Source organism: Camarhynchus parvulus, chromosome 5 (assembly GCF_901933205.1).
Source record: "Camarhynchus parvulus chromosome 5, STF_HiC, whole genome shotgun sequence".
In the NCBI taxonomy this organism is placed as follows: Eukaryota; Metazoa; Chordata; class Aves; order Passeriformes; family Thraupidae; genus Camarhynchus; species Camarhynchus parvulus.
The window spans coordinates 36,941,587-36,967,777 of record NC_044575.1 but is presented as its reverse complement, the minus strand read 5'-3'; the positions used below and the strand labels follow the sequence as shown (position 1 = coordinate 36,967,777).

The 26,191-nt window shown below is 38.3% G+C and overlaps 1 protein-coding gene across 1 annotated transcript; it reads right to left on the bottom strand.

The window, feature by feature from the left end:
- Positions 1 to 1,028: 1,028 nt before the first annotated feature.
- On the bottom strand, positions 1,029 to 22,374 carry BRMS1L (BRMS1 like transcriptional repressor). Its single transcript, XM_030950145.1, has 10 exons — positions 22,163 to 22,374; positions 17,565 to 17,655; positions 14,113 to 14,240; positions 11,355 to 11,434; positions 8,174 to 8,270; positions 7,697 to 7,780; positions 6,376 to 6,440; positions 5,014 to 5,053; positions 4,169 to 4,295; positions 1,029 to 2,555 (listed from the first exon to the last, which is right to left on the bottom strand). The coding sequence occupies exons 1-10, from the start codon at positions 22,296 to 22,298 to the stop codon at positions 2,432 to 2,434; spliced, it is 972 nt and encodes a 323-aa protein (XP_030806005.1). The 5' UTR covers positions 22,299 to 22,374; the 3' UTR covers positions 1,029 to 2,431.
- Positions 22,375 to 26,191: the final 3,817 nt, after the last annotated feature.

The following is a 26,191-nucleotide window of genomic DNA, read 5'->3' as shown; positions in this document are numbered from 1 at the left end:
ACATAACTACTGACAGAGAAGCCCTTTCTATACATGTACAGAAAGTTATTTTTGTCACTCAGTGCCTTTGTTCTTCACTTACTTAATTTTTCACATATTACAGAAATCCTTTTGGCATTTCACAGATCTAAATTCAATTTGTAGGTTAAAACAATGCTACCAAAACTTGAAAAATTTTAATGCAGTGGTGTAAAAGATAAAACAGATGGCCAAGAGACTAACAATGTCTCTACTTCAAAGGACTAAAATCTGTGGAAGACCTCTTACATTTTATGTTGGATCAAGCAAAACATTAACTGTTCAAATATTAAAAAGATACAAAGCATGTACCAAATACAATTCACCTAAGCATGAAATAATTAACCAGTTATAAACAAAAACCAACCTTACAGCTCTCCCATCACATACACAGAAATGGTGACATGTCAAAAAGGAAAGCCACAGCTCAGTTTCCTGTACTTCTAGTAATGGAATGAGTAGGTCCCAGTTGTCTGATCCCTAACTCACACTGCTGTGATTATTACCTCTCATGCTGATATGAATGATGTTTATTCCGAATTATGAAACCACACTCACGAAGTATCAGTCCAAACTTGACTGAGGCAAGGCTCTATGAGGGAAAGTTTTGCTTTGTAGAAGAGAAAAAGCTGTAGGAATAATCAATTGCAGCTAGAGATGCAAAATACAGAAGAGGTAAAAGGAAAGGGGTGAATCACAAAACCATTCAGAGCATGGCCGAAACACAAATGATTTCAAGCATGTCAACAATTATGAGATTCTTAACAGTGCTTATGTTTGATTTGTGTCACAGAATAAAGCTTCCATAAAATATTTTCTAAAAGTTTGTAAAAACAAACAAAATGTATACATACAAACTCTCAAAAATTCAAAGAAAAAGGAGCAAGTCAAAAGTTTTTTTAAAAAGCTTTAGGCCTTCTGATTATTTAAAAATATTTCCCTTTGCCATTTGGTAGATAAACAATTCCAACAAGACTAGAAAATCAAAGAGCAAAACAACAGAAAAGATGTCCACTACCACAGATCATTTATTTATATACTAAGTTAAAAAATGCAAATATTTAATTATAAAAAGTTTATCAAACAGCTGTATACATACAGTTCATATTGTTAAAAGCTAACATGTCAATTGATACTTTATGTACATTTGATTTATAATGTCATACAATTGTAGAAAAGCATCACTCAGCAGAAACTGATTTGGCATTTGGAAGTACTTACCACCCTGCACTAGAAGAGACAATTAATTTATATGTTACAATAAAAATATTTATTTGCTGTGATCATTTAAAGCAAATGGATGCTTTATTTTCTCCAAGAAGAATCATCATAAGTGGAGATTAAAGTGCACATAACCAACGTTAACAATTCTTCAACAATCCCATCTATCATTCTAGTTGCTCGAAGCACATCACAGTAACATCAAAGATTTAGGACTTTTCTCTGTGGCTAAAAGAGCAAGACTTGAAAAGACAGTTTCCTAAGCTGCATGAAATACTTCTGGTGTACAGTAAGATGAAATGGGGTACAGAAATTTTGAAAATAGTGTTTGGTGAAAAACTCAGTGTAAAGTCTCCCAGATACATGACTTCTGGGGAAATATTTCCCTTTCCTAACAAAAATTCATCATATTTCATACAACTGTGGACCAAACATGCAGGCCATGCAACAGCATTTATGTAACCATCCCCCCAGTCGTTCTTTGTGGGCTAAATATAACACAGGTTGGAGCAACACTGTCCACCTTATGCATAAATTTTGCTGGCAATCAAGAAAAAACATCACCAATGATTTGTCTGCTATAGAATAGGGTCCTACACTAGAAAAGTGCTCTTCAAAAACATAGTTCAAAATATTGGCTTTGTCTCATTACAAGCAATATAGTAAACCTTACAAAATATAACACAGTCGGTACTAGCAGAGCTGTTGAGGACAATAATTTAAATAAATCAGTACACTTTGGAAAAAGGATGCTTATGCATTTTACAATCTATTCAAAAGCAACAGCTGAGCAGGCTAAATTTACATCCACAAAGAAGCATGACACAGTCACTGAAAATAAAGTGAGTTGCTGGTAATTATGGTTATAATTTTTTTCACACCAACTGGTCACCAATGGAAAAATAATTTTTTCTAAATTACAAATATGTTAAGTTTTGAAGCGTTATACTTGAAGAGCATACTTCACATCTTAGGTACTGGACCCAATTTAGAGGCAAAATATCTGTTAACAGGATTCATCCTCCTCAGGTTTCTGAAGGCCGTCCATATGAAGCTTACATACAGCACGACCAATACACATTAGATACTGCTGTAAATAGATAAGGAATACAAAACACTATTAAATACAATTTTCACCCCATGGCACATCACGCATGGCAATACCACTTGTTTCACATCCAGTGAGCAACGGTCAGTTGTGGTTATGCTTTATTGAATATTTTCCTTTCTGTAGCTGAGAAATATACAGCTTAGACTTGCTTCCATCCGGTCTTTTAAACCAAACTTCATCATGGTTAATTGTTGTAATTATGGCACTACAGAAAATGAGGGAAGAAGGGTCAGGGGAAAAAAAACAAGAAGAATTTAGAAAGCTTATAAGCTAAAAATAACCTCAAAACTGCAGCTGTATTTCCACACAGTAAATGAAAATATGCATTAGTTGTAAATGCTAGGCCCAAAAGATACTAGCACCACTCTAAGGAGAGTTTTAACATAATTCCTTGGGAACTGCATGTATCTTTAGTGAAGGTAGCTAATGTTTCCACCATCTATTTTATTCTCTTACAAGAAAACCCTAACAGGTACAAATACTTTTTAACTGTTTATAAGAACAACAGTCACACAGAGAAAACACAGCAATAAACTACCCATAGTAAAAAAAAAACAAGAAAAGCCTTGAAATTACATTGAATATGAAGTACTTGAAAAAAAGTTGGACAACCTGAAGCCAAGATTTAAAGCACAAAATGTATTAAACTCTTACTCATTATGCCAAGATCACAAGAAATAAACTGAAAACTGACTTACTGATGCCCTGTTTTTATGCTCCTTGTGGTAACCTTTAGCACAAATAGTGAACAAAACTCCCTCCTCATACCCACAGAAAAAATATCATTTCAAGTACAGTGATGGGGAGAACAGAAAGCACAAAACCAATGATCAAAACAGTTAATAGAACAAAGATCTATTGCATACTGAGTGTGACAATTCCCTCTAGTCTTAGAAATTGTGGGGGTCTTGAAAGCCCAGGAAAGCTCCACTGCATGACTGCCCTGTTGAGCACCAGCTTTTAGCTTTTGTCAGACACTGGACACTAACATCTTTACTTGGCCCACTACAACTGCTGTGTTCTGCTACATTAATCCAGAGGTTTTTTTAATTTCAGACACAATCTGTAGTTTACTAAAATACTTTCCTGTTTCAGCCCTGAAGAAACACCAAAATTTGTTCCTCTACACCATACATAAGGAAGAAAAGAAACAGCCAGTAAATTACTGACCCATAAATTTGAAGTCAATTTTCCCGAGTACATGTGCATATTTAATTAACACCAGGCTTAGACTTATTTGCCCCATTCAGTAAAAGGTTATATATATCTTTAATTTTAAATACACTCTGAATTTTAGAATTTGCAAATATTGTCCATACAGAGAAAACACATTTATAGATCTTAAACATTCAACCAAATTTGCACTCTAATATTTAGACTGTTCCAAGGCAGAACCTTTCTTAAGAGAAGAAAATACCATTAAAAAGTTCCTCTCTTCTTTCAGAGCACTAATCAATGGAAAACAAAGCTTATCTTCAACTGCATGAAGTGTTTTTCCATAATTAAGTATTTTTGGGTCAAATTCTCAAAGCAACAAACTCCTAAGATACTCGAAAAAAAATTACTCCAAGGCTATCAGAAACTAGTAACAGCTTAAATTGTTAAGAGAGATCCTAACTTGACAACCCTTCAATCAATTCCAACCTTTACTATCCTCTTTCACAAGTCAGCACTCATCTCAATACCTGTCTTCCAAGGTGAACTAGTAAATGTCACTGAGGTGGCAGTATTTCCACATAGGCCTTACTCTTCACTGCCATCATCCTAGTTATTGCTTAACATGAATGTACAGAGCTGCATAAGCTGAATAATCTTTACCTTGTAGGACATTCATCTTTCTTATCAATGCATATCGTCTGCCCTCGTCCATACCATTCGCCATCATAATAGAGTCTTCCTTCTTCAGATCTAGCACTATGGAGATGCTTTTCTAATTTGACAGGTGCTAAATTAAGTAATAAAAGTGATTTATATTAACTTCACAAGAATCAGTTAGGCAGTTAAATACCCTTTCATCAAGTTATTTACATAGAAGAGACATTTTTTCCAACAGTAGTCTGTCTTTTAATAATTGCATTGGAAAATTGGAAGCAATATACCTTTTCATTTCCAGTCAGATTATTAAAAGTTATATTTTCATTTTCAAATAGAAGCCATTACCTACGTCCCTATTGTCCCTTCTCCTCTTCACCTTCAAATATGTGATTTTACTTTGCAAGAACATGCTTCCCTCTTCAGTACCAAATATGCAAATATGAATACCACTCCTTTCCCACAGCTCTGCTTTTTCAGAGTTGTAGCTTGCAGTCAATTTGAGCATCCTTTGAAATGCACCTGAAAGGTGCAGATGCTCTCAGCTTTCTGCTTAATCCTGTGCAAACACTGGCACAGCTTGCTAATATGAATTGCTGTAAACCACCATTAGAAGTCTGAATTTTTTTTTTTTATAATTTTCTAGAATTTGTGTCACCAGAAGCAACAGCAATCAAGCTACAGGTATCAGCACCTGAGAGAGGAGAAAGACAAAAGCCACATCTTCCAACTAGTTCACCCCATCCTCCATCACTACACCAGTACTATAACAAATACAATCTGCCTGGATGCAGTTTGCATCATTGGACACAGCAAGTTCTGTCTTGTGAAACTAGACCATGTTTACTTACGTTCTGGCTTTACCCTGTGTGGCCCCAGCGTAGCCATTGCCTTGAAACACAAAAGAAAATTAAAGTTAGTCAGCAGACAGAGTCATTTTGTCTTAACTGCCAGCTTTAGTTGTGCAGTAACATGCAGTGGTACTTGCTTTTACATGCAAGTCTATACTTGCATTTACATGCAAAAAATACAATGAGAATTCTAAAATAAAAATGTGTTCAATGGTGACTGGGTAGCTACATAAAAAAGCATTTTGAAAGTGAAAAAAAGTCACCTTCTTTATTAAGTTTTGATTTCAAGAACTCAAGCTTTTCTAAATTAAATCCTCAAAATTGCTCTTATGCAATTCTGTCAAGAAAACACAAAATTATATTAACTCATTCTGAAAAACAAAATGCTATATGAACAACCTAATTTTTTAATTTATATGTTATAAGCTCACAAATATTACTTCATGTAAACTATAGACCAAACATAACCTTGGGAAAAAAATAAGCACTGAAGAAGTTTTGGGGGTTCATTTGTTTGTTTTTTTGGGATTTTAAAAATTCTTTCCAGAAAAGGCAAAGCCCTAGTTTGGGGGGAAGAGCCTAGGTCCTGGGTTTGTTGCTGTTGTTTAAAATTATGTAAAACTACAGAAAAAAGTTCTAGGGAAAGATATTTTGTGTCTGTTCCTCTGATGTGACAGAAAGAGAGAAGTCAGACAAGTTCTCATATAAAGGTCACATTTTACTTCTTGTTCAGGTAAGAGGTACAGGGAAAAAACAGGATAGAAACTGACTCAGCCAACTCCCCACCAAGTTTCTGAATTCACCTAAGTGGTTTGCTATTCCATAAACTGGGATGCACTAGGATATTAGGGGAAGCTTTCTGACTGCAGGTGCAAGGCAAGAATAGCATTTCATTACAGCAAGATCCTTCAACAGTCTTACAATCTAAAAAAGGCATTATGCAATTAAAAGTTGGATTTATTTTTTCAAATATATCAATTGACTAAACAAATTTCTCTTCATCTAAACCACGACTCTCTCGTAATCTGAGAAAAACACAGCTCCCCATTTTTATGTAAAAAAAGTGTAAGTAAAAAAAAAGTATAAGCAAAGCACATTTTTTCATGGAAAATTATGGACTCCCCATTTCAAAGATATCCTCTTGCACCCCTTTAATGGATTCCTCTCTATGATTTGGGTAGAATCAGAAGAAATAGCAATAACACAGCTTGAAGAGAAAGGATTAACTGACTACTGAAGAAATAAAAATCTATTTAGTGTTTTGATCATGTAAGAAATCCAGTTACACATTTTTAAGCAGCAGAAGGACTAGACATGAACCCAACTAAATCCACAGACATTGCATTCACCCCTTCATCTTACCTTCCTTATTGTTGTCCAGTCTTCAAGTATATCAAGGTCTTGTAACATATAAACTATATAAGGGCGTGGAAATGTTAGGGAAAACTCCTTTGAACAGAAATAATAAAAATACTCTAATGTTTGTAGAAAGATATTAATAGGTCTGTTCTGCAGATCGTTCACAAAAAGCATACCAATACAAAGTAAAAGCTCAGTGCAAACACATCCATCTTTGAATTATGCAACCTAGAAGTACACTTTAAAGAATTATTAAAAGAGGTAATAATAGTAAGTAGATACTCAGGGTACTGGAGTTCAGCAAAAGGATAGGATAAACAGCTGAGACACAACCATTCCATTCCTAACAGTTCAAAAATTATTCTATTTGCAATAATTCAAATTACAATAAAAATTCATTGCAATTTCAACGTACCACTGCAAAACAGCACCTACACTAGTACCAGCTTAGATAAAATAATTCTTTTTGCAGTATTCCGCATCATGTATGTTCATGGGAAAAGTATGGTCAGCACCACATAGCTGAATATCAAATATCTAAAAACAGGAGGCAGAAAGGCAAAGCTCCCTTCCTTAAACTATCAGTTGCAAAGTAAAAAATGTGTATTAGAACAATAAATGAACTTCAGAACAAAATTCCATATAGTACAGCTATTCCATTTCAATAGTCTTCACTTTCTACTTTGTTTCTACCCATTTCATCTGTGAAAAAAAGCTTAGCAAAAGGTGCTATGGATGTTTAAAAAAAGAATCTCCTAAAATGGAGAGCAAGCTTAAACTTAAAATTCCCTTTGAAATTTTAGAAATCTTTTAACTACTTTCAAATTTGTTTTTCTCTTAACAGCAAAAAATTAAAAACAAAAAGCTGGGTAACATTTCTAGTATTTGCTTTGCATTTATCTGACAAGTTCACAACTATTTCTAAACTAAAATCAAAAAGAACAAATTCATTTACTTTAAAACTGAAAGGATTTTAATCTTTATAAATAGCTGGAAATTGCTGAGATTTTATACCTAATACTAATATATAATTGATTCTGCTTTTGCCGTGTAATTATTTTTCTTTAATTAGAAAAATCAACTTTTAGAAACATTTTCTATTTAAAACTAGTAGCTAAGTAAGAGAATCTTAATTTCAATTTTCATGATGGGAGGATGCGTCAACATGGCTTCTCTTATCTGAATAAGAACAATGTCTGCCATGCAAAAATCAGTTTTGATAATGCATTATCCCTTCAACTTCATATTAATGACACATGTAATGAAATTAGCTATAAAACTGCAAACACTACTAGAAAAAACAATGATTTCAGTAAAAGGATATCTGATACAACAACAGGTTTCTTCTTATCTGGGCTAAATGGATCCTTCCTTTTCTTCCTGGACTGGAGCTCATCATTCCATAATTCTGAAAAGATATAATAAGAACATGCTATGAATCAGAAATATTTACATATTTAGCTCTTTTTATAGCAGAAAATATTGTCCAAAACAAAAAAATAACATTTTCAGGTGAGAACAGAATTCTGTTTCTGAACAGAATAAAGGTGTTTATTCAAGATACAAAGAATTATAAGATTATGTAGACACAGATTAATACTCTCAAAACACACAAGGGATGCTGACAGCTATTAAACCAAAGCTGAAGTTTAAATTCAACCCCCTGCCCAAAGTCTACAGCTGAACAGCATTCAACCAGACAATCTAAAACTCATCAGACATACTATGTGTAACAGTCAACTAATCAGTACCCAGTAGATTAAAAACAAACAATAAAAAAGCAAACTGAATTTCCATCCACCTGAGGTAATGTCAATGCTATGTCTGTCTTCTTCAAGTCTTCTAATCTTCTCTTCTAGTTCACTTTGTACAGTATCATATAAGAGAAGCTTCTCACTCTGTAAAAGCAAGGTTACAGATTTTTACATTAGTGAGTTCAATAATCTAAATACTGACAATTTAAGGCATCAGTGGAAGCAACATAAGAATAGCTTTTTCAGAAGCCACAAAGCATATGACATCTCCCTCTATCCACTTTCTTAGCATGAGATCCTAGCTCCTTAAAGACAGCACACTAGCTTAGCACAAGTGAAAATATAATTAAGTACTTATCAACTACTGGTACCAAGAGTAATTAAAAGCATGTAGGTATCTTTCCAGAATAACTCTTTGCATTCTGACACAAATACAGTATTTTTGTGGATAGAAAAGATTTATTCACAATGGGTAACTAAAGTAGTAGTCTCTAAGACACCTTTCATTACAAATCACAAAAGCTAATGTTTTCATGGAAAGTGTTTTATAAAGCTACCTCCTACACTAAATTACACAGTATCTTACAGATCAGTTACTCTTTAGCATGAAAACCCACTAAATTCTCTAAAAGAGTAACTTGGAATTAAGCTGAGTTCCAAGCCTTAAGGAAAAAACTTTACTGCTCTTTCACAAGCTTGCGCATTTCCAAAACTATGAGTAGAAAAGACAGCCAATTGTTCGATTTTAACATTCACTTTCAGTGAACAATGTCTTCAACAACTCTGGAAAACAGAGAGCTTGGACTGACTGAAAAAACACAGTGTAAGCAGCTCAAGTCAATGCATCCAGCTATCTGCTACCATGTCTCTGTCAGAAGTTGCAGTTCCTTACAGCCAAATGAGCAGATGTCTGCACCTCAACTGCTCTCACCCACAGCACAAAGAGAAACTTCCCTTTACCTGTGTTCAAGCTAGTTTGCTAGTGAAGCAAATCAGTCAAGCAATGGACAAAGAACCCTATTCCACTAAATGATTGTCATGCTTACCATTCCCTCAAGTTACAAACTATTCAAATTCTGAAGACCTCCTTTCACATATTTTTCAACCTGTGATTATAGAAAACATTTCCCAGGGTGAACTTAAAAGGCAGAAGCCTCTTTACATATATCTGAAGTGACAATTGAGTGTTACCTGTTCTGAGACCATTTTAAAATTAAATCGAGTTTGTGTTTAGACATGTGCTCTGTTTCACGTAGCTGGTAAGAAATAAGGTGTGAAAGCTATTACAGGCATCAGAGGCATTCTTGCTGAATAGTTATATTTCAGAACAACAGTAATTCTACAAGCAGCATTTCTGACTTAATAGAGCTTTTCCGCCCAAGAGACTTGTACTGGATGGTGAATTCTGAATGTTTCACGTAACAGCAAAACAAGGGACAAAGACCACCTCAAACAGGAATAATACACAGCCAAAGCAAATCATTCAATCATGGATAAGAGACCTTCCAAGTCTTACAGGATTCTGTCCAGCCTCAGGAGTATTCACATGGGCAAAGACAGCCAGTAACGAGTCATCCTTCATAATACCTAATTCTTTCCCAAGGCATCAAGAAAATGGAAAACTTTTCTAAAGTACACATGCCTATTCTTGCTTTATTAGTATAGTAGGTACCAGGAATTCTGGAATATAGTGAACCACTCAGAAGAAAACACCTTTAAGCAACTGTAAGGGGGCTGAGGAGTACTGTGATGAAAAGGATCTGAGCAGCTATGTACAGCATTGGACATACATGTACTTGAGTGTTTGTACTACAGTATCCAGTATTTAGACACATGAACAGGAACCTTTATGTTCAAGGAGAGAAATATATTTTTCTTGTAACTGCTTTTGAAATGACAGCTCTATCAGTAGCTTTCTAATGCATCTCAAAAAGACTTTGGTTTTGTTATTAAATGTAAGGCATTTTTTGCTAAAATTATGTCAGATCTTTTAGTTACTTTCCTGGTAATCTTTTTACAAAAAAGGTAAAAAATCATGTGGGAATCTATTAGTAAGAACTTGATAATGAAAAAATAAGAAGACTTAGCACTACATATGTGTGTGTGTATATATATACATGCAAAGCCAAACAAATAAAAAGCTCTTCAACACCTTCATTAACAACTCAGACATGGGTCTTGAAGAAATACTAAGTAAGTTTGCCAACAACACTAAACTGGGTGGGGCTGCTGACTCCCTCAAGGGCAGAGAGGCCCTGAAGAGAGACCTTGACAAATTAGAAGGCTGGGCAATTGCCAACCAAATGAAGCTAACAAAGAACAAGTGCTGGATTCTGCATCTGGGACAGGGTAATCCTGGATGTAAGACAGACTGGGGAATGAGAGGCTGGAGAGCAGCACCACAGAAAGGGACCTGGAGGCTCTGGTTGACAGAAAGCTGAATCTGAGACAGCAGTGCCCTGGCAGCCAGGAGGGCCAACCCTGCCCTGGGGTGCATCAGGCACAGCATGGCCAGCCAGGCAAGGGAGGGGATTGTCCTGCTCTGCTCTGCACTGGGGCAGCCTCACCCCAAGTGTTGGGGGCAGTTGTGGGCACCACAATATCAGAAAGCTATTAAGCTACTAGAGAGTGTCCAGAGGAGGGCCAGGAGGATGGTGAAGGTTCTGGAGGGGAAGCCATATAACGAGCAGCTGAGATCATGTGGTCTGTTCAGCCTGGAGGAGACTGTTCAGCCTGAAGGGAGACCTCATCTTGCTCTTCAATATCCTCAAAGGGGAAGCAGAAGGGCAGGTACCAATCTCTTTACTCTCATGACCAGGGACAGGATTTGAGGAAAAGGCATGAAGCTGAGCCAGGGGAGATTTAGGTGGAGTATCAGGAAAAGGTTCTTCACCCAGAGGGTGATTGAGCACTAGAACAGGCTGCCCAGAAAAGTGAACCCAACTTGTCTGAAGTGTTTGGACAACACTCCTAGGCACATGACTTGATTCCTCTGTGTCCTGCACAGGGCCAGGAATTGGACTACATGATCTTGATGGGTCCCTTCTAAATCAGCACATTCTATGATTCTAATTTTGAATAACCTCTTGCATGGGCTTAAATATTACACAGCAGCTGCATTCAAATACCAAATAAAAGCAGTAATAAAAACATGCACTGAACCTGAAAAGCATGACAGACAGTAAAGTTAGATGAGATTAGCTATCAATGTGAAAGAGCTGGCACAACCTCACAGTGCTGTCGAGAGGCTTGAATTTCACATTCATATTTGTTCTTCACAGATTCCAGACAAAGCTCTCTATAGATACCTGTAATCAGACAAATTACAGCGATATTACTTTCTTTAGCAAATATCTAACTTCAGAATTCCATTTTAAGACTGCCTGCAAGTCCCAACACATGCACACAGCAAAAATACAAATATATTACATCAGGCACTTAGAGTGGCTGGCTGCTTAAAAGAATAAGAACAAGTAAATCCTTAATTCTGAGAAATCTTAATTCTGAGTAAATCTTAAATCTGAGAAAATGAATGCTATTTTAATTCATTCTCCTGTCAGTCAATAAATTACACCAGTGGTCACACTAACTTTAGAAAATATATCTATTTCATATTTCTGATCAAATTATCCTGAATATTATCAGTTTTCAAACTTAACTACTCAGTGGCCTCTTCTCTTTTCTAATTAGAGTTTAAAATAAGGTTTTGGGGTTTTAAAACAGCTAGAAAACTGATTGAAAGAAAAAGGTTTTACAAATTAAGATTTGGAATAATACTTACTTTATAATGCATTACCTTATTAAATTACAATAATTAACAAGACTGTTTCATTCTTAAAAACAGTCACCTTGTGATTAAGGGTACCACTTCTAAGCATTAGGAGCATTTTTAGACATTTCTGGAAATGTGTCCACTAAGCAGCTGTAAAAAACCTGAGAGATATCTGAAACGTAATATCTGGCAAGCATCTATAGAACTTGATTTAATATATTCAATGCATTCAACAGAAAACACTTATATTCCTTCAGATTAGAAACTTAAGGAGTTAAGTTTGCACACAGTGGTGGTGTCTTGCAACTAAAGAACTTCCAAAACCAACTTCCCTTATAGTTCAACTTACTATAAATGAACACTACTAGGGGAAAAGAACTACTAGGAGCAATCTCTCTGAAAAACAAACCACTAAGTATTGCGTCAATCACCTTTCCACAGTGAAGCTATTTTAGAATTCAAAATGTTCTTTTCTTACATTGCTATGTTATGCTGGCTCTTATTTTCCTAATATTTATGGCTGACTGGTATATTTAGATCACTGTTTATTTGCCTGAAATTGAAAAATATAGGTATGAACTGTCCTAGAAGAAACAGTTGTTTTTCTGACTTGCTGTCATAGTCAAGATCCACATTTTGTGTGAATAGTGCCTTAGAGAGCCAAGGAACACAAGTTTCTTTTCTAACACAGATGCAATTATATCCAAAGTTTAGCTAAATATAGTTTAGTTAAGGGGTTTTGTCACCACTTCCTCCCCTTTCTTAGGCAACCATAGGTCCTTATGGCTTACTTGCTGGAACTCAAGTCCTGCTATTACCCACTTCTGTCAAGGCTCTCAAACAGCAGGAGCACATAAACCAGTTCTGCAGTCTCTTGCTTTCTCTGGAATAATTTTATTAAGGTCATTCAGTTGGGGACAAACGGGAAAAAACCTCCTATTTTCTATTTTCAGTTTCAAGGAAACTGAAAATTTTAAGCTGGGCTTTTTTTACATTGAAACATGGCTCTTCAATGGTGTTGAAGTCCAATCAAGAGAATGTATAATATGCTGCATATCCCATACCTACCTACATGAAAGCACTGATGGACAGCCACATTTAAAACTGAAAATGAAAGGCCTGGATTAAGGTTGCTTTTATATCAAATCTTTTGCAAGTTTAACTGAGATCCTCCTGCAAAGCCTAAGTCGGCTGCTTACGACTAGTCATGTAAATTTGGGCTAAGAACTTAAAACCCAGTAAGGCTGGGTCAGCAGTTGAGAAAAAGCATTATAGCTAAGATCTGGAGGGACAGAAATGCAATAGATCAAAAGATTTCTAATTCTCAAAGTCAGAAGTACCAATGAAGACATACTGGGTAGTACTGAAACAGCACTAGTATTATGAAAAGTATAAGGTGGCCTGCCATTTTTCAGCCAGCCTGCACCATGTTTCTGCTAAATTTCTTAGAAAAGACACTGCTTCTCTGCCTACAGAGATCACAGGTCTTTTGGCTTTCTGACAACCTGTGTTATGTAACCCTTAGACAGTTGAATCCTCCTAATGGACTCAAACTGTAACATGAAACAAATTTACAATAGGGAAGTACAGAACTTTGTCTTCCTATAATATTACCATTTCATATGAATATATGGTTGTATACAAGTAGATAAACGTTCTTGCCGCCTTCTATGAGCACAAAAACCTGTATAAACCTTAGTTTTAATAACTAAAATTCAGTTTAGAGAAAAGCACCAAGGACAAGAGGTTTTTCCTCTTTCCCTAGACAGAACAGAAGGATAGGAACAGAGGAGAAGAGATACAGACTAGAAGAGCAGGCAAAAATGTTATTGCATTAGATAGCAAACATTTCATGACATAGTACCTACATATCTCTTCAAGAGTGACCATTGTGTAGACTTGATCTCAAACCTGACTAAAAAAATTATTAACTTTTACTCAGTAATTTTGTTCTTACTACACAAAGACAGGCAGCTATTAAGTGAAACATTTTAAAAAGCCATATTTTTAGTGGGATGTTATCAGGCAACTTATGCACGGAGATAAACAACATATTCATTTTGATTTAAAAACCACTTGTTCTTTAAAATTATGCTACAATATTTCTAACTTTAAAATATGCTCCTTAACAATTCTAAAGAAAACAGAAGATTAACCTTAAAATGCATAACAAGTTTATACTTTGAAACAGCAATACTCATTTTACATGCCTACCTGCCACCTTGGTTCGGATTTGCATATTTTCTTGTAAAGCTGCCAATGGTTCTAAATATTCAGGTGCTTTTCCAGCTATGACCTCTTGTAGCTTTGCATCCACTTGGCTTAATCTTTCTTTGTAGAGTCTTAAAAGTAATAGAAACCAAAATATGTATTATATTTAAAATAAAACAGAAGTTAGAAGAAATATTTCTTAAATAAGTATTTGTCATCCCTTTGTTAATGCTATGGAACACTGAAATAAAGTAAGGATTTGCTAGCATTTGAACTTTCCAATACATATTTTCTTTTTGAACAACAGTATCCATGTCTACCAAGCCTTTCTGAAAAGCAAATGCAAAAAATCAGAAGTGCAGAAAGGATAAAATTAAATGTATCTCCAGCTCCAAGGAAGAAAAAAATAATTGCACATCTGTTTATAACAGAACATGAATCAACATGGAAGAGGAGAAGAAAAGGTAATACAGTGCATAAGAACAAACCCGGTTATGTCATGACAGAGAAGGATAGACAGTTTGTCGACAGAAATGATCATTCACATTTTATGTTCACATATCTGCTCCCACACTACCACAAACCAAGGAAAAAGAGATGCAGGTGCTTAATAAAGCAACCCTCAATTCATCTCCTGTGAAAATCTACATTTTGCATACTATTATAAATACCATGAGATAATTTCTGACATATTACATTCCTGCCAAAAGGAAGTGTAATTAAAATATTTTTATTTTACCTGAAATTTAGTCAGTCCATAAAAGCTGATATTTTCTGGCAGACAATGAATAAATCTGCTTGCACTTTGAAGAATTTAATGTAATCTGAACTACAAACATTTCAATCTCAATAAAGCTCCACGTACTTGTAACTGTTAGTGTTCCATGTTAGAATCATCAATATAACTAGCTCCTCCTGCTCTCATTTTTCACCTTGCACCCCACAATCAAAAGGTGTAAAATTAAAGCAAACATGGACAAACTCTATAAGTGTTACAAGCACATCAGGTGCTACCTGTTTACATAGACATAACAGATGTCCTTAGGACAAGGATGCTGCTTTTTACTTATTTAAAGTGCACACGTTAAGTAATTAATTAGACAAAATAAAGTTCATGTATACTGATCTATCAAGACTTCTGAAAAATAACTGCCTGTTCACCTTGCCACCAGGATTTGTCCTGCAGTCAGCTAACACAGCCTGCAGCTGATCAAACCCCAGTTTGCTGGGCTTAACCCTTGATGAGCATGCTCTGCACAGAGCATGGTGGTTAGCACAGAGCTACAGCAGAATTATTTAGCCAAACCATAAGCCTGGGTGCACAGTGCACCTGACTGGCTCAGTCACTAACATTTGACTACACAGCACCAAGTACCACGTACATTAAAGCAAGCAGTTATGGACAGGGTGCTGTCACCACTTGGTACCATGCAATAGTTGATGGCCTACAACTATTTATCCAGTACTTTCAAACAATGATTTGTCTAAAATGAATAAATGCTACCGAACACTGTAAATGCTAGTTATAACATCCAATTCCAGTTTCCCTGAAATGGATGAGGAGACAGACCCAATCATTACACCACCTCTGCTGTTAGTTGTGACAAAAATCCCATTGTTTATGCATCTTTCTCTACTTTCCCAATGTCATCATTTTCCTATTCACAGCTGCTTCTCCCTATAATCCCTCTTCCATCATTCTAATGCTTCATTTCTGGTATCCCCACCATCACTGTTCTTCCAGCCCACACAAATACCTCTGAACTAACCAACGGGTCTCTACAACGCCTGCCTCTGTATACCACAGTCTTACCACTTCTCAAACACCATTTATAAGCCTTAAGCCTCCAGAAGTACTTGTTTCCTTTCTCTCAGGACCACCCTCTGTCATATTCACTTCTTACAGATCTGTTTTCACAAATTGTTTTCAGTCATCCAAGCTGTTGAGCAGATGGCTGACAGTTTTCAAAAGCTGACAGTTTTCCAAATGCCAAACCACTCAGTACCAACCGGCTCCAGTACTCATCAGTTGGCTGTATTTCCCAGGTTTTTCCATGCTCAGCCCAAAGAGCAGGACAGTCTTCTCTAGACACTGCAGCAAGGAATTTTTTGTTGGGCAATTCCTCCCAGGCCCTATTATTTCCAGACCTCACAGTGCCCTGTTATGCAAAGCAAGTTTTATGTCTCAGCTCTGTAGCAGAAAGAACTATCTCACAATATAAATATGTATCTGAACCATAAGAACAACTAAGTTTTCAATTAAAGAATATAGCCCAAGAACAGACCAGGTCTTCTCAAGGTTTCACCTACCAAGTACCTTATTAAGTTAGTTGCCAAAATACCACCAATTTTAAACTTGAACAGATGCACCTAACTTAAAACAAATTTAACTTCACATACACTGCTGGAGCTTGTCCAGGGAAGGACAATGAAGCTGGTGAAGCGTCTGGAGCACAAGTCCTGTGAGCAGCAGCTGAGGGAGCTGGGGTTGTTCAGCCTGGGGAAAAGGAGGCTCAAGGAGATCCTACTGCTCTCTACAACTACCTGAAAGACGTTTGCAGCGAAATGAGGGACAGCCTGCGCTACCTGGTAACAAGAGGCAGGATTAGAGAAAATGGTTGCACCAGGGGAGGCTTAGATTGGATGTTAGAAAAAAATTTCTTCACTGAGTGTTTAAGCATTGGAACAAGCTGCCAAAGGAAATGGTGGAATCCTTGAAGTGTTCAAAAATATACACAGATGTGCTGCTTAGAGACATGGCTTAGTGGTGGAGCTGGCACTGTTAGGTAAATGGTTGGATTTCATTATTTTAGAGGTCTTTTCCAACCTTAATGATTCTATGATACAAATGACAGGCTGCAAAAAAAATGACAATTACTTTTAAATAACTGTGGCTATTAAGTTTATCTCTTCTTTTTAGTAGGTTTTTACTAGCTAATTATGTAGGTATTATGGCAGACTGAGAGATAACAGTATTGTCATTTTATTTTGGTTTGCAGTAATCACAAGAAACTTTCATTGATACCAACTATAAAAACGACTGCTGTAAAAAAAACCCCAACCTAATTCCTTGCTTAGCAAAGACAATGCATTTAGGTCTGTCCCACATATATAAAAGCATGAGAATGATATTGAATAAATAAGTAATTAAACAAAATCTCAAATTTCCCTAAAATGCCAATTCCTTGGTTCTACTAGGGAGTTTGATGCAACAGACCAAGACTAGCCTTTCACAGGAACAAGATTTCAAAACCATCCTTACAGCAAAACAAAAAATACATGAATACACAGAAACATTCTAGAGTAACTGCCTGCAAGTAATTGCAGAATTCCCAGTCCTTACTCTTCTCCAAAAGTAGCATCCACATATATGAAAGACAAGAAACACCGGCTGCACACAATATTTTCATGGAATGGATCCTCAAACGAGGCACTTGAAACATTAAAATACTTACTGATCTTTAAGGTCTGTAAATTGCTTTTCAAGATTGGACATTTCATCTAAACATTCCATTCTTCTTCTTTCACAGTCCTCATCATCCATTTCTAAGAATAAAATAAAAAATTTAACAATGTAATACAAACCAAATAAACTGAATATTTTGTTTCTTGTGAATGCGGAAGGGTGCCTGAACTAAAGCCATGAACGGTTTCCCTCTTATATTATTATTCTCATAAAGCAGAATATGAGAAATCACTTGGCAAATAAACTACAAAAAAGAAGCCTAGATCTAATTCTAGAAAAAACTCCATAAACAGCAATTCTTCTTCCTCAAAACAGGAAAGAACAGCACTGCAAGATCTCAATAGGGTAATTTCATGACTGAAATACAAAGAATAAAAAGAATGCATGAAACAGAAAAACTAAACAATGTTTATCACACCAAACAAAATTCAACATTAAGCATGAGCTGTTATAAGTCACCACTGAAAATTCAAGTGTATCCTGGGTTAGTACAAACAAAAGCAATCCATGGAATGCAGGCACAGTTCAGTGCTTATAAAATTCAAGACTTGTTTTATTCCTATTCCTAAAAGAAAAAGTAACATATAATATTGAAACAGGTTTCATCCTGTCCAATTGGAAGAGTTCTTTGAAGTTGAAATATTAATGTAAAAACATCTGAAGTTCATTTTAATGAGCATTCAAAATCACTCCAATTAAACATTTCTTAACCTGAAAAGTCTAGAACACTGCAGACACTTGACTTTATATGCTTTTATGCAGCAAGAGTAGTTCATGTTAAACTCTTTTCACAGATTTTATTTTAATTTATATTCCTGATTCTTTTTTATAATTTACCTAGGGAAGATAAAGCAACATAAATACACAATTTTTTGCCAAAATTTTTGACACTGCCATTGAGACATCCAACGTTACTAAAAATCAGTTGTTACCTCCATTGGCCTTTCTTAGACTAGAAAACTGAGAAACTAAGATACAAAATTTTGACTCTTTCCCAACCTTCCCAGGGAAAAAAAAAAAGAAAAAAAGTTTTGTTAAGCCATATTCAAAAGTCAGATAAGTGAAACTGCTTTATAACAGCACTATCTGCAGGAATTAGCCCTCAGTTGATAGTTGACCACTATCAACCAGCAGCAGGCATGCAGAAGGGATGGCCCAGCACTCAGTCAAACAGGCCAGATGCTTGAGAGAAGGCACTCTCCTAAGGAGCCCTTACTTATGTAAGCAGTTACTCTGGCAAGAAAAATCCTACCTCCTGACAGAGAGGAAAAGGAGGATCCTGAACCCAGCAGGGATCACTCTTTTATGCTATAAACAACCCTGAGCTTTTTGCTTCTTCATCACTCACATTTTTCCAACATGTTTAACTGCTTTATGCTGTCTCCTACACCAACTACAGAATGAAGCATTCTTCATTCTTATTGTTTTGCAAAACAGTATGGCAATTTGTAAAGCTGATGAGGTGAAAGGAGTAGCTTCAGGGCCACTAGCTACTTGGAAGGATCCCACTAAATCAGATTGTCTACTCAGACCTCTCAGCACTTAACTTCTTCCTGAAATCATCACAAGCTTTTAAGATTAAAAAACTATACTGACCTTCTCTGCCTGGACATGCAAACCAGCAGTCAGCACAGCAATGCCAATCAGCATTACAACGGCAACTATGAATCCCAATTAAAGACCTAGTGCAGTCTGTCATACTACTGTTAGTACAGTCAAAAAGGAAGTTTTAAAACACAATATAACCTGAAGAACTTGAAAGCAGAACAAGAAAATTTGAAGACAGAACTTAAAAAAAGTACAATGAATGGGGAGGGTAGGGGAAGAACATATCAGGTGGTTAAGAGATACTATTTGTATTAAAACATTGTTCTCAAATGCAAGGCAAAACCAGAATAAGACTGAAAATCATATGAAAGAACAAAGTTTTATGGGACTGTTGGGACACAATATACAAGCCAAAATCGATTTAGCAATTTATAATTTGGCCAGATTTAAAGAATGTGGCAATTATATCACTCAGAGTTGCCTAAAGCATTTCTGTGCTACAAAAATAAAGCTTCTTTAAAATGTGAAGGCACCTCCCAGTGAAATCAAACAGGAACAAGCACTGGGATACCACAATTTCCCCCCTTTATTCTCAAAAATGTTTCAAATATATTCTGCTATGCTTTCAATTCTAGGTATGTTTTAGGAAGGAGTTCACTCATAAGCTCTTCTTAAATTAACATGGATTTTATTGTTTAGGGAGTACAAAGCAAAGCAAACTAGAACTGTAATCCTGGCTGAGGATCAGAGCACACCCACTGTTGGAGGGGAAAGGGACTGCATCTTACAGTTTAAACTTGTGTTGCAAGGAAATTGCTATTCATTGGCATCTGAGGGTATAGCTGACTTCCTTGTAGATAAAGAAATAACACACAGCTCTCTCCAATCTCCTCTCAGCTACAAATACTCTCAAAAGTCTTTGACTTTCTGCCTGGAAGTCTTCACTCTCCCTATCATTGATACTAAATGTCAATTCACATGTCAAGTTCAATTTTTTCATCTGTATTCTTCCTCCAATAAGATTCATAAAATTATGAAGATTTTCAGAGTCGTGAAATATATTAAATTCCACACTTATGGAATTTCTTCCTCATGGCCTTACACAACATACAGACTATGGAATATGCATTGCTGAAAAATTAAAATGTCATAAGATCAAATCTCATGGCTTTCCAATTGATATTAAATCCATATTAAAACAGTTGCTGATAGGTCCATCTTATCTCAAAACTTCAGATTTCCCATATAGTTTCATACTGCAAAAAGTATTTAGGGTACTCTAAAACACTTTCAAAATTTTGGTTTTTCCTACTATACTCAAGCAGTCTAACACAGTAACTAGGGCAACCTGGTTTAAAGATAAAAAAATCCACACAGCACTTAAAATTTAACAGCACCTAAAATAGCTTTTTTAATAAGCTGTGGCCTATATAAAGTACTTCAAAAAATGGCCAAATTCTCCTCTGGGATAGTGAGCATAACTTGTGGCTTTTTAAATTCATCCCTAACAAACTATTCTGTATCCAAGTCAATAAAACACCTGTTCTAAACACATAACATCAACATGAACAGGATAGAAAGAGTGCCAGCTCTCAAGGACGAGTCATGCTTCCTCTAACAGCACCTTTTGTATTTTCAGGCATCTAGTGGAGACAGAAAAAAAAGAAGGCTGAATGCAAGTAAAGCAAATGACAAATTTGACAAAAAATTCATTACTAATTTCAATTGAGACTTATTCCTTGGGGTGCTAATCATTTTAATCATCTGTAGGAACAGTATGTTTACAGGAAGTATGTTCATATTGGTCAAGACACTGAGACATGCATGTAATTTTCTGTAATCATCACACTTTAAGTACTCCCTTAAAAGCATTTTTCTGTGGAATGCAACAAAAATTATCTGGAGAGCTTCTTGTATTGTTTTAAAGAAACATGAACAGACTACATTCACTTAAAACACACATTCCTTCCTAATCCCAGACTCTCAGGCACACAGTATGATTCTTGGGTGTCCTGTGCAGAGTCAGGAGTTAGTCTTAATGATCCTTCTGGGTCCCTTCCAACTCAGCATATTCTACAGTTTTAATTTGGTGATATAGGGGCCTCAGCACTAAATCACTTAAGCTGCCAGAACCTTATGTCAGGACTAGGACTAGTCCTGGTCCACATCAACATCAGGACTTTTCTCAATTCACTAACCCTGTACAACTTCCTTTCCATCCACTGTCTTGCATCTCATTGCTAGTCAAATGAGGCACCACAAACTCCTACCAGTTATCACCGGGAAAAATGTTTTAAGATCAAAGACAGAGAGTAGTAATCACAAGGAAACTTAGAACAGATAATAATAACCTTCTTAATAACACTGTGTAAATTAAGCATAGAAAAAGTGATCCTTTTGTAGCTAGATTTCAGCTAATAATGTAATTCAAAACCTACAGTCCAGATGGAAACTATAGAAAAAAGAAGGGACCTTTAACTGACCAGAGGCTGAAGTGATTTGCAAAAGAGGCCAGTGGTACTGACAGGGTTTCCAATATCCATCCCTCCAAAGACAGGTCTTAAGACACCTAGTTGAAATTCATGAGCTTGCAAGGAAATACGCACTTATACGTACGTACACACGCGTTCATGTATGCACATGTATGTATATATGCCAAAGCTTAAATGGAGACCTCAGCGAGGACGTACTCAAGCGCAGCAGGGCACAAGCCACGGCTCCGGCACGGAGCGGAGCAGCGCGGCCCAGCCGGCCATGGCCGGGTACCAGCCCGCTCCGGAGCCGGCGGCTCGGGGCTCGGCGGGGCTCCCTGCCCATGCGCCCCACCCCGTTCCTGCGCCCTGGCCGGCGGCCCGAAGAGGAGCCGCGGAGCCGAAGCGGAGGCTGGGCCGGGGCGGGGTCACGGGGGAGGGGAAGGGGGGGACACCGACAGCCACCAGAGCCGGGGCGGAACCGGTGTGTCCCCGGGGCAGCGCCGAGCGCTGAGGGAGCCGCCGCGGCGCCCTCTCAGCGGCGCTGCCTTGCGGGCGGCGGCGGTACCTGAGCTGTCCCCCTCCTCGGAGACGGACGAGCTCTCGGTCTCCTCCTCCTCAGAGCTGCTGCCCTCGTTCTCTCCGTAGTCCACCTCCATCTCATCGTGATTATTCTCCTTCTTCTCCCGGGAATGGACCGGCATCGTCCCCGCCGCTGCTGTGGAGCCCCGAGCCCGCCCTTCCCGCCGCCGCTCCGCCGCTGCCACCGGCCGCTCCTCCCCGCCCGGTGCCTGCGCGCCCGCCCATTGGCCGAGTCCCGCCGCCGTCTAGCGTCACCCCGCGCGCGGCGTTCTGGGAGTTGTGGTCCGCCCTGAGGGCCGGCGGGGCGCTGTGAGGGGCTGGGTGCGTAGCGGCGGCTTTTCGCACCCCTCTTCTGTCCCGGGACACTCACAGGACTGCTCGGCGCCGAGAGAGGCTTCATCCTGGCCGAGCAGAGTTTTGTACCTGCCTGCGCCTCCCGCCGGACGCCGAGCGAGGCTGTGGCCCTGTGCGGTGGGGGGTTCGATCGTGGCCGTTCCCTGCGGGAGTAGCGGAGGGACGACGCGGGGCCTCACGTGTGCCCCACCACCCTCCCGCCTAGCAAGGCGTCCCTTGTGGCTCGGATCTCCGAAGGGAGAGGTCCTTGTGGTTATTGATGGGAAATTCTTTACTGTGAGGGTGGTGAGGAACTGGAACAGGTTGCCCAGAGAAGCTGTGGATGCCTCATTCCTGGAAGTGTTCCAGGAACTTTTGGAACAAGATGATCTTTAAGGTCCCTTCCAACTCAAACCATTTTATGATTCTATGAATAGTGGCCTCCCCGGCAGATCTTGCGTCTTCTCCAGTGTCATATGCTGTCCTGTAACCAGTGTGATATGCTTTAAACTAAGTCAGACTTAGCTGAAAGTGGCAGCTGTCCACTGAGAGTGGGTATGAGAAGTGACTAAAGAGATAGTAATGCAATCTGTGCAGGTTTGGGATCATTGTTTTGGCTTTGAGTATCACTACTTGTCTGTTCATTCAATTGCTGTTAATTGTGGTACATAAGATGTACTGAATAGAAGTGACACTTTCTGGAAAAAGCTGTCCAGACTGTGCCCTTGCTCTAAGGGACTGATTAGCTTCACCTCAGGACATAAGCACATACAAGGAAGTCTGGTAGGGATGCTCAAGAGTCCTGAAATACAGAGCTGGTTGTGGCCTGCAGGTCAGTGGGGGTGATATCTTTGGGGCCAAGGTGAGCTCGCTTGTACTGCACAGGCTCACTCTTGAAATTTGGGCCAGCTGCAAGAGCAGTAGAAAAGCACAGTGTGTCTCAGTGATGTGATGTGCCACTTCAAAATTAAAGTTGTGTGTGCCTGGCAGGAGCAGTTCTTCATATTGAGATCCAAATTTAGTCCCTCTCTGCTGTCTGGATGGATATTATGGAGGCTATATTGTGAGGCAGTTAATAACTGCTGCATTTCCCTCTGGATTTCCACCTCCATAGCAATAGCTGCCCACCACAACCACAATAACCATTGCTGTTCATTAGTCACTTCTTTTCTCCCACATCACTGTATATCCAATGCAAGTAATTTCCCCATATCTCCCCCAAGAGGAGTGTATGTAGGTGTGCCACCTCTTCTCCAAGAGCACTGAGAGAAAAATTAGACATAACTGACCTCCCACCCTTCAGTGTGCAAATTCCATCCCTTCTCCTCTTGCTGTCTCTGGCTTTGTAGTCACCCAGGGACACAGCACAACTTGGCATGCTTTCTCCATACCCATTACAATTTTCATCTCTTTTTTTTTATAGCTCCATAAAATTGTTTCAGATGGAAAGGACTTTAAAGATAATTTAGCTCCAACACCCGTGCCATGAGCAGGGACACCTTCCAGTAGTTGCTCAGAGCCCCATCCAACCTGGCCTTGAACACTTCCGGGGTATCCACAGCTTCTCTCATCACAGTAAAGAATGTCTTCCTAACATGGAACACAAACCTACTGTTTGTAAAAGAACTGTAGCCCGCATGGGGATCCCGAGTGCTGTCCTAGATCGGCAGCAGCGGGTTGCTGCACGTGCCGAAGCCGGCTCTCTCCTGCCCGCACTCCCCGCTGCTCTCCCCCGCGCCCCGCGGGCGCTCCCGGCTCCCAGCACCGCGCACGCTGCGCCCGGCCGCACCTCGGCATAAGGGAGCTCCGCCCGGCGTTTCTGGCTGCTTAATTGGGCAACAGCAGCTGAACTTATCCCTAGGTTTTTCCCAGGAAACTTGTGAGTCCCCGAAGCTTGGCCAATTGCTGGTTCACATAGCTTTAAAAGTCCTTTTTCCTCCCCCCCCCAATCTGGTATTTTCACCCGCCCGCCACCCCCCCCCAATCTGGTATTTTTTTGACGTGGCCCAGTTAAAAGTGTTAGTAGTGATGACTGATAGTCAAATGGCTAAAACGAGCTAGGAGATGGCCTGAAACAACACCAAGAGACATCCCAGAAGAAAAACAGGAAATTTCACCGGCTGGATCTGAAATTTTTAAAAATATGTCCATAAGGATTCAGAAAGGGAAAAAAAACACAAAGCCAGAAGTAAAAATGTCTGACAATCCCCAATTCAAATGTTGCCTTTTGGATTAGCAAGATAAAAAGACTAGAAATCAAAGGTTCTGGACTAGAAAAAAAAAAAAACTATTGGAAAATAGTTGCAGGGAAAGGAATGGCAAGAAAACAGGAAACCTCTGGCTTGATTGTAATTTCCTATTCAAACACTTGGAACTAGGTTTAAAGGAGCTAAAAATAAACCCCAGAAGGAAATCAAAGTTCCCATGCCCTGGTGGAAATCAGCGACCATGATGAGGAGTTAAGACAGAAACTTTTTTTAATAACAAACAACTCTACATGCTTCTATTCTGTTTATAGCCAGGAGAGGGGGGGATTACCTAGCTAAAGCAATATAAACATCTGTTGTGTGGAGAAAAAAAAAAACTGGTTGAAATTAACCTGACTGTCCAAATGGAGTGCTGAAAAATGTAAGAGCAAAGGGTACTTCTGGGCACTACATATGGGCCCAGGGCTTATGACAGTTTATAGTTTATTTCCAGACTATAAAGCTAATTTATCAGATCTCTTATAAACCATTAACATATAAAGTCGCAACCCCTCTCTTAATCAGTTCTCTAGAGGCAAATGCTAGGAGTGGAGAAAGAAGATATTCTATTTGGCCTGTTAGAGGACTTGCAAAGATTTTTGTTTAGTGTGTATAAATACATCTATGAATCCAGCCAGCTACCAGAGGACCAGTCTCTGGACTGACCATTTCATCAATATTAGTGAATGCAAGTGTTATGTGCCTACAAAGGTTTGATTGATTTTTTTTTTCTGGATCATGACTTTTACCCTTCATTAGAGTAAAATAACTATTAAGAAGATGATTGTCATCATCCTCATCTGCTCAGCTCTGCATTTAATGGGGAGGTGGGGATTAACAGCTGGTGGGTTTTTTTTCCTGGTATTTTCCAGCAATTAGAAAGAGACCATTAACACGGACAGTTGGCAACCATGTAAAAATCCAAAACTGTTGAAAACTGGTATTGAAAAAATTTGATTGCAATAACAATTATTATAAATAAGATGCTGGCTAGTACAGATGTTGGTATCTCCTTTCACAATTTGGGATACCTTTAGAAAAAGTTGGGAAGGAAAGCTGTAATTTTACACCTAATTTATTGAATGGAGGCAATCCATTTAGAGTCTGAAAAGCAGTTACTAACTTTCTGATTATAAACCTGATTGCCAGCTTTTGTTGTAGTGAGTAGCTGCGTAGTAACTGAGTGTTTCTGACAAGAAGAAGGCTGTAAAGGGAGAAACCAGAAATATATATGAGTCATTAGGATACAGGTATAGATGAAATCTTGAAGGAGAAGCAGGGATGAAAAAGCTTTTGCCATGTGTGCAATATAGTGCACTATATCTTAATGAGTTGGAAATAACTTCTCATTAGGAGTCTCTCCCATTTCAAAAATGTAGCATGTCTTGGACTGGTCATCATAGGTAGGGCTGTTAGGGGTGAGGTCCTCCAAAGGT

Bases quoted from the DNA above. Each gene is read 5' to 3' on its own strand.
- BRMS1L (XM_030950145.1), bottom strand. From the start codon at position 22,298: ATGCCGGTCCATTCCCGGGAGAAGAAGGAGAATAATCACGATGAGATG. The intron at 4,296-5,013 runs GTAAGTAAACAT...TACTTAATTTAG, and splicing joins ACACAGGGTAAAGCCAGAAC to CACCTGTCAAATTAGAAAAG. The intron at 2,556-4,168 runs GTAAAGATTATT...CATTTTCTGTAG, and splicing joins AAAGATGAATGTCCTACAAG to TGCCATAATTACAACAATTA.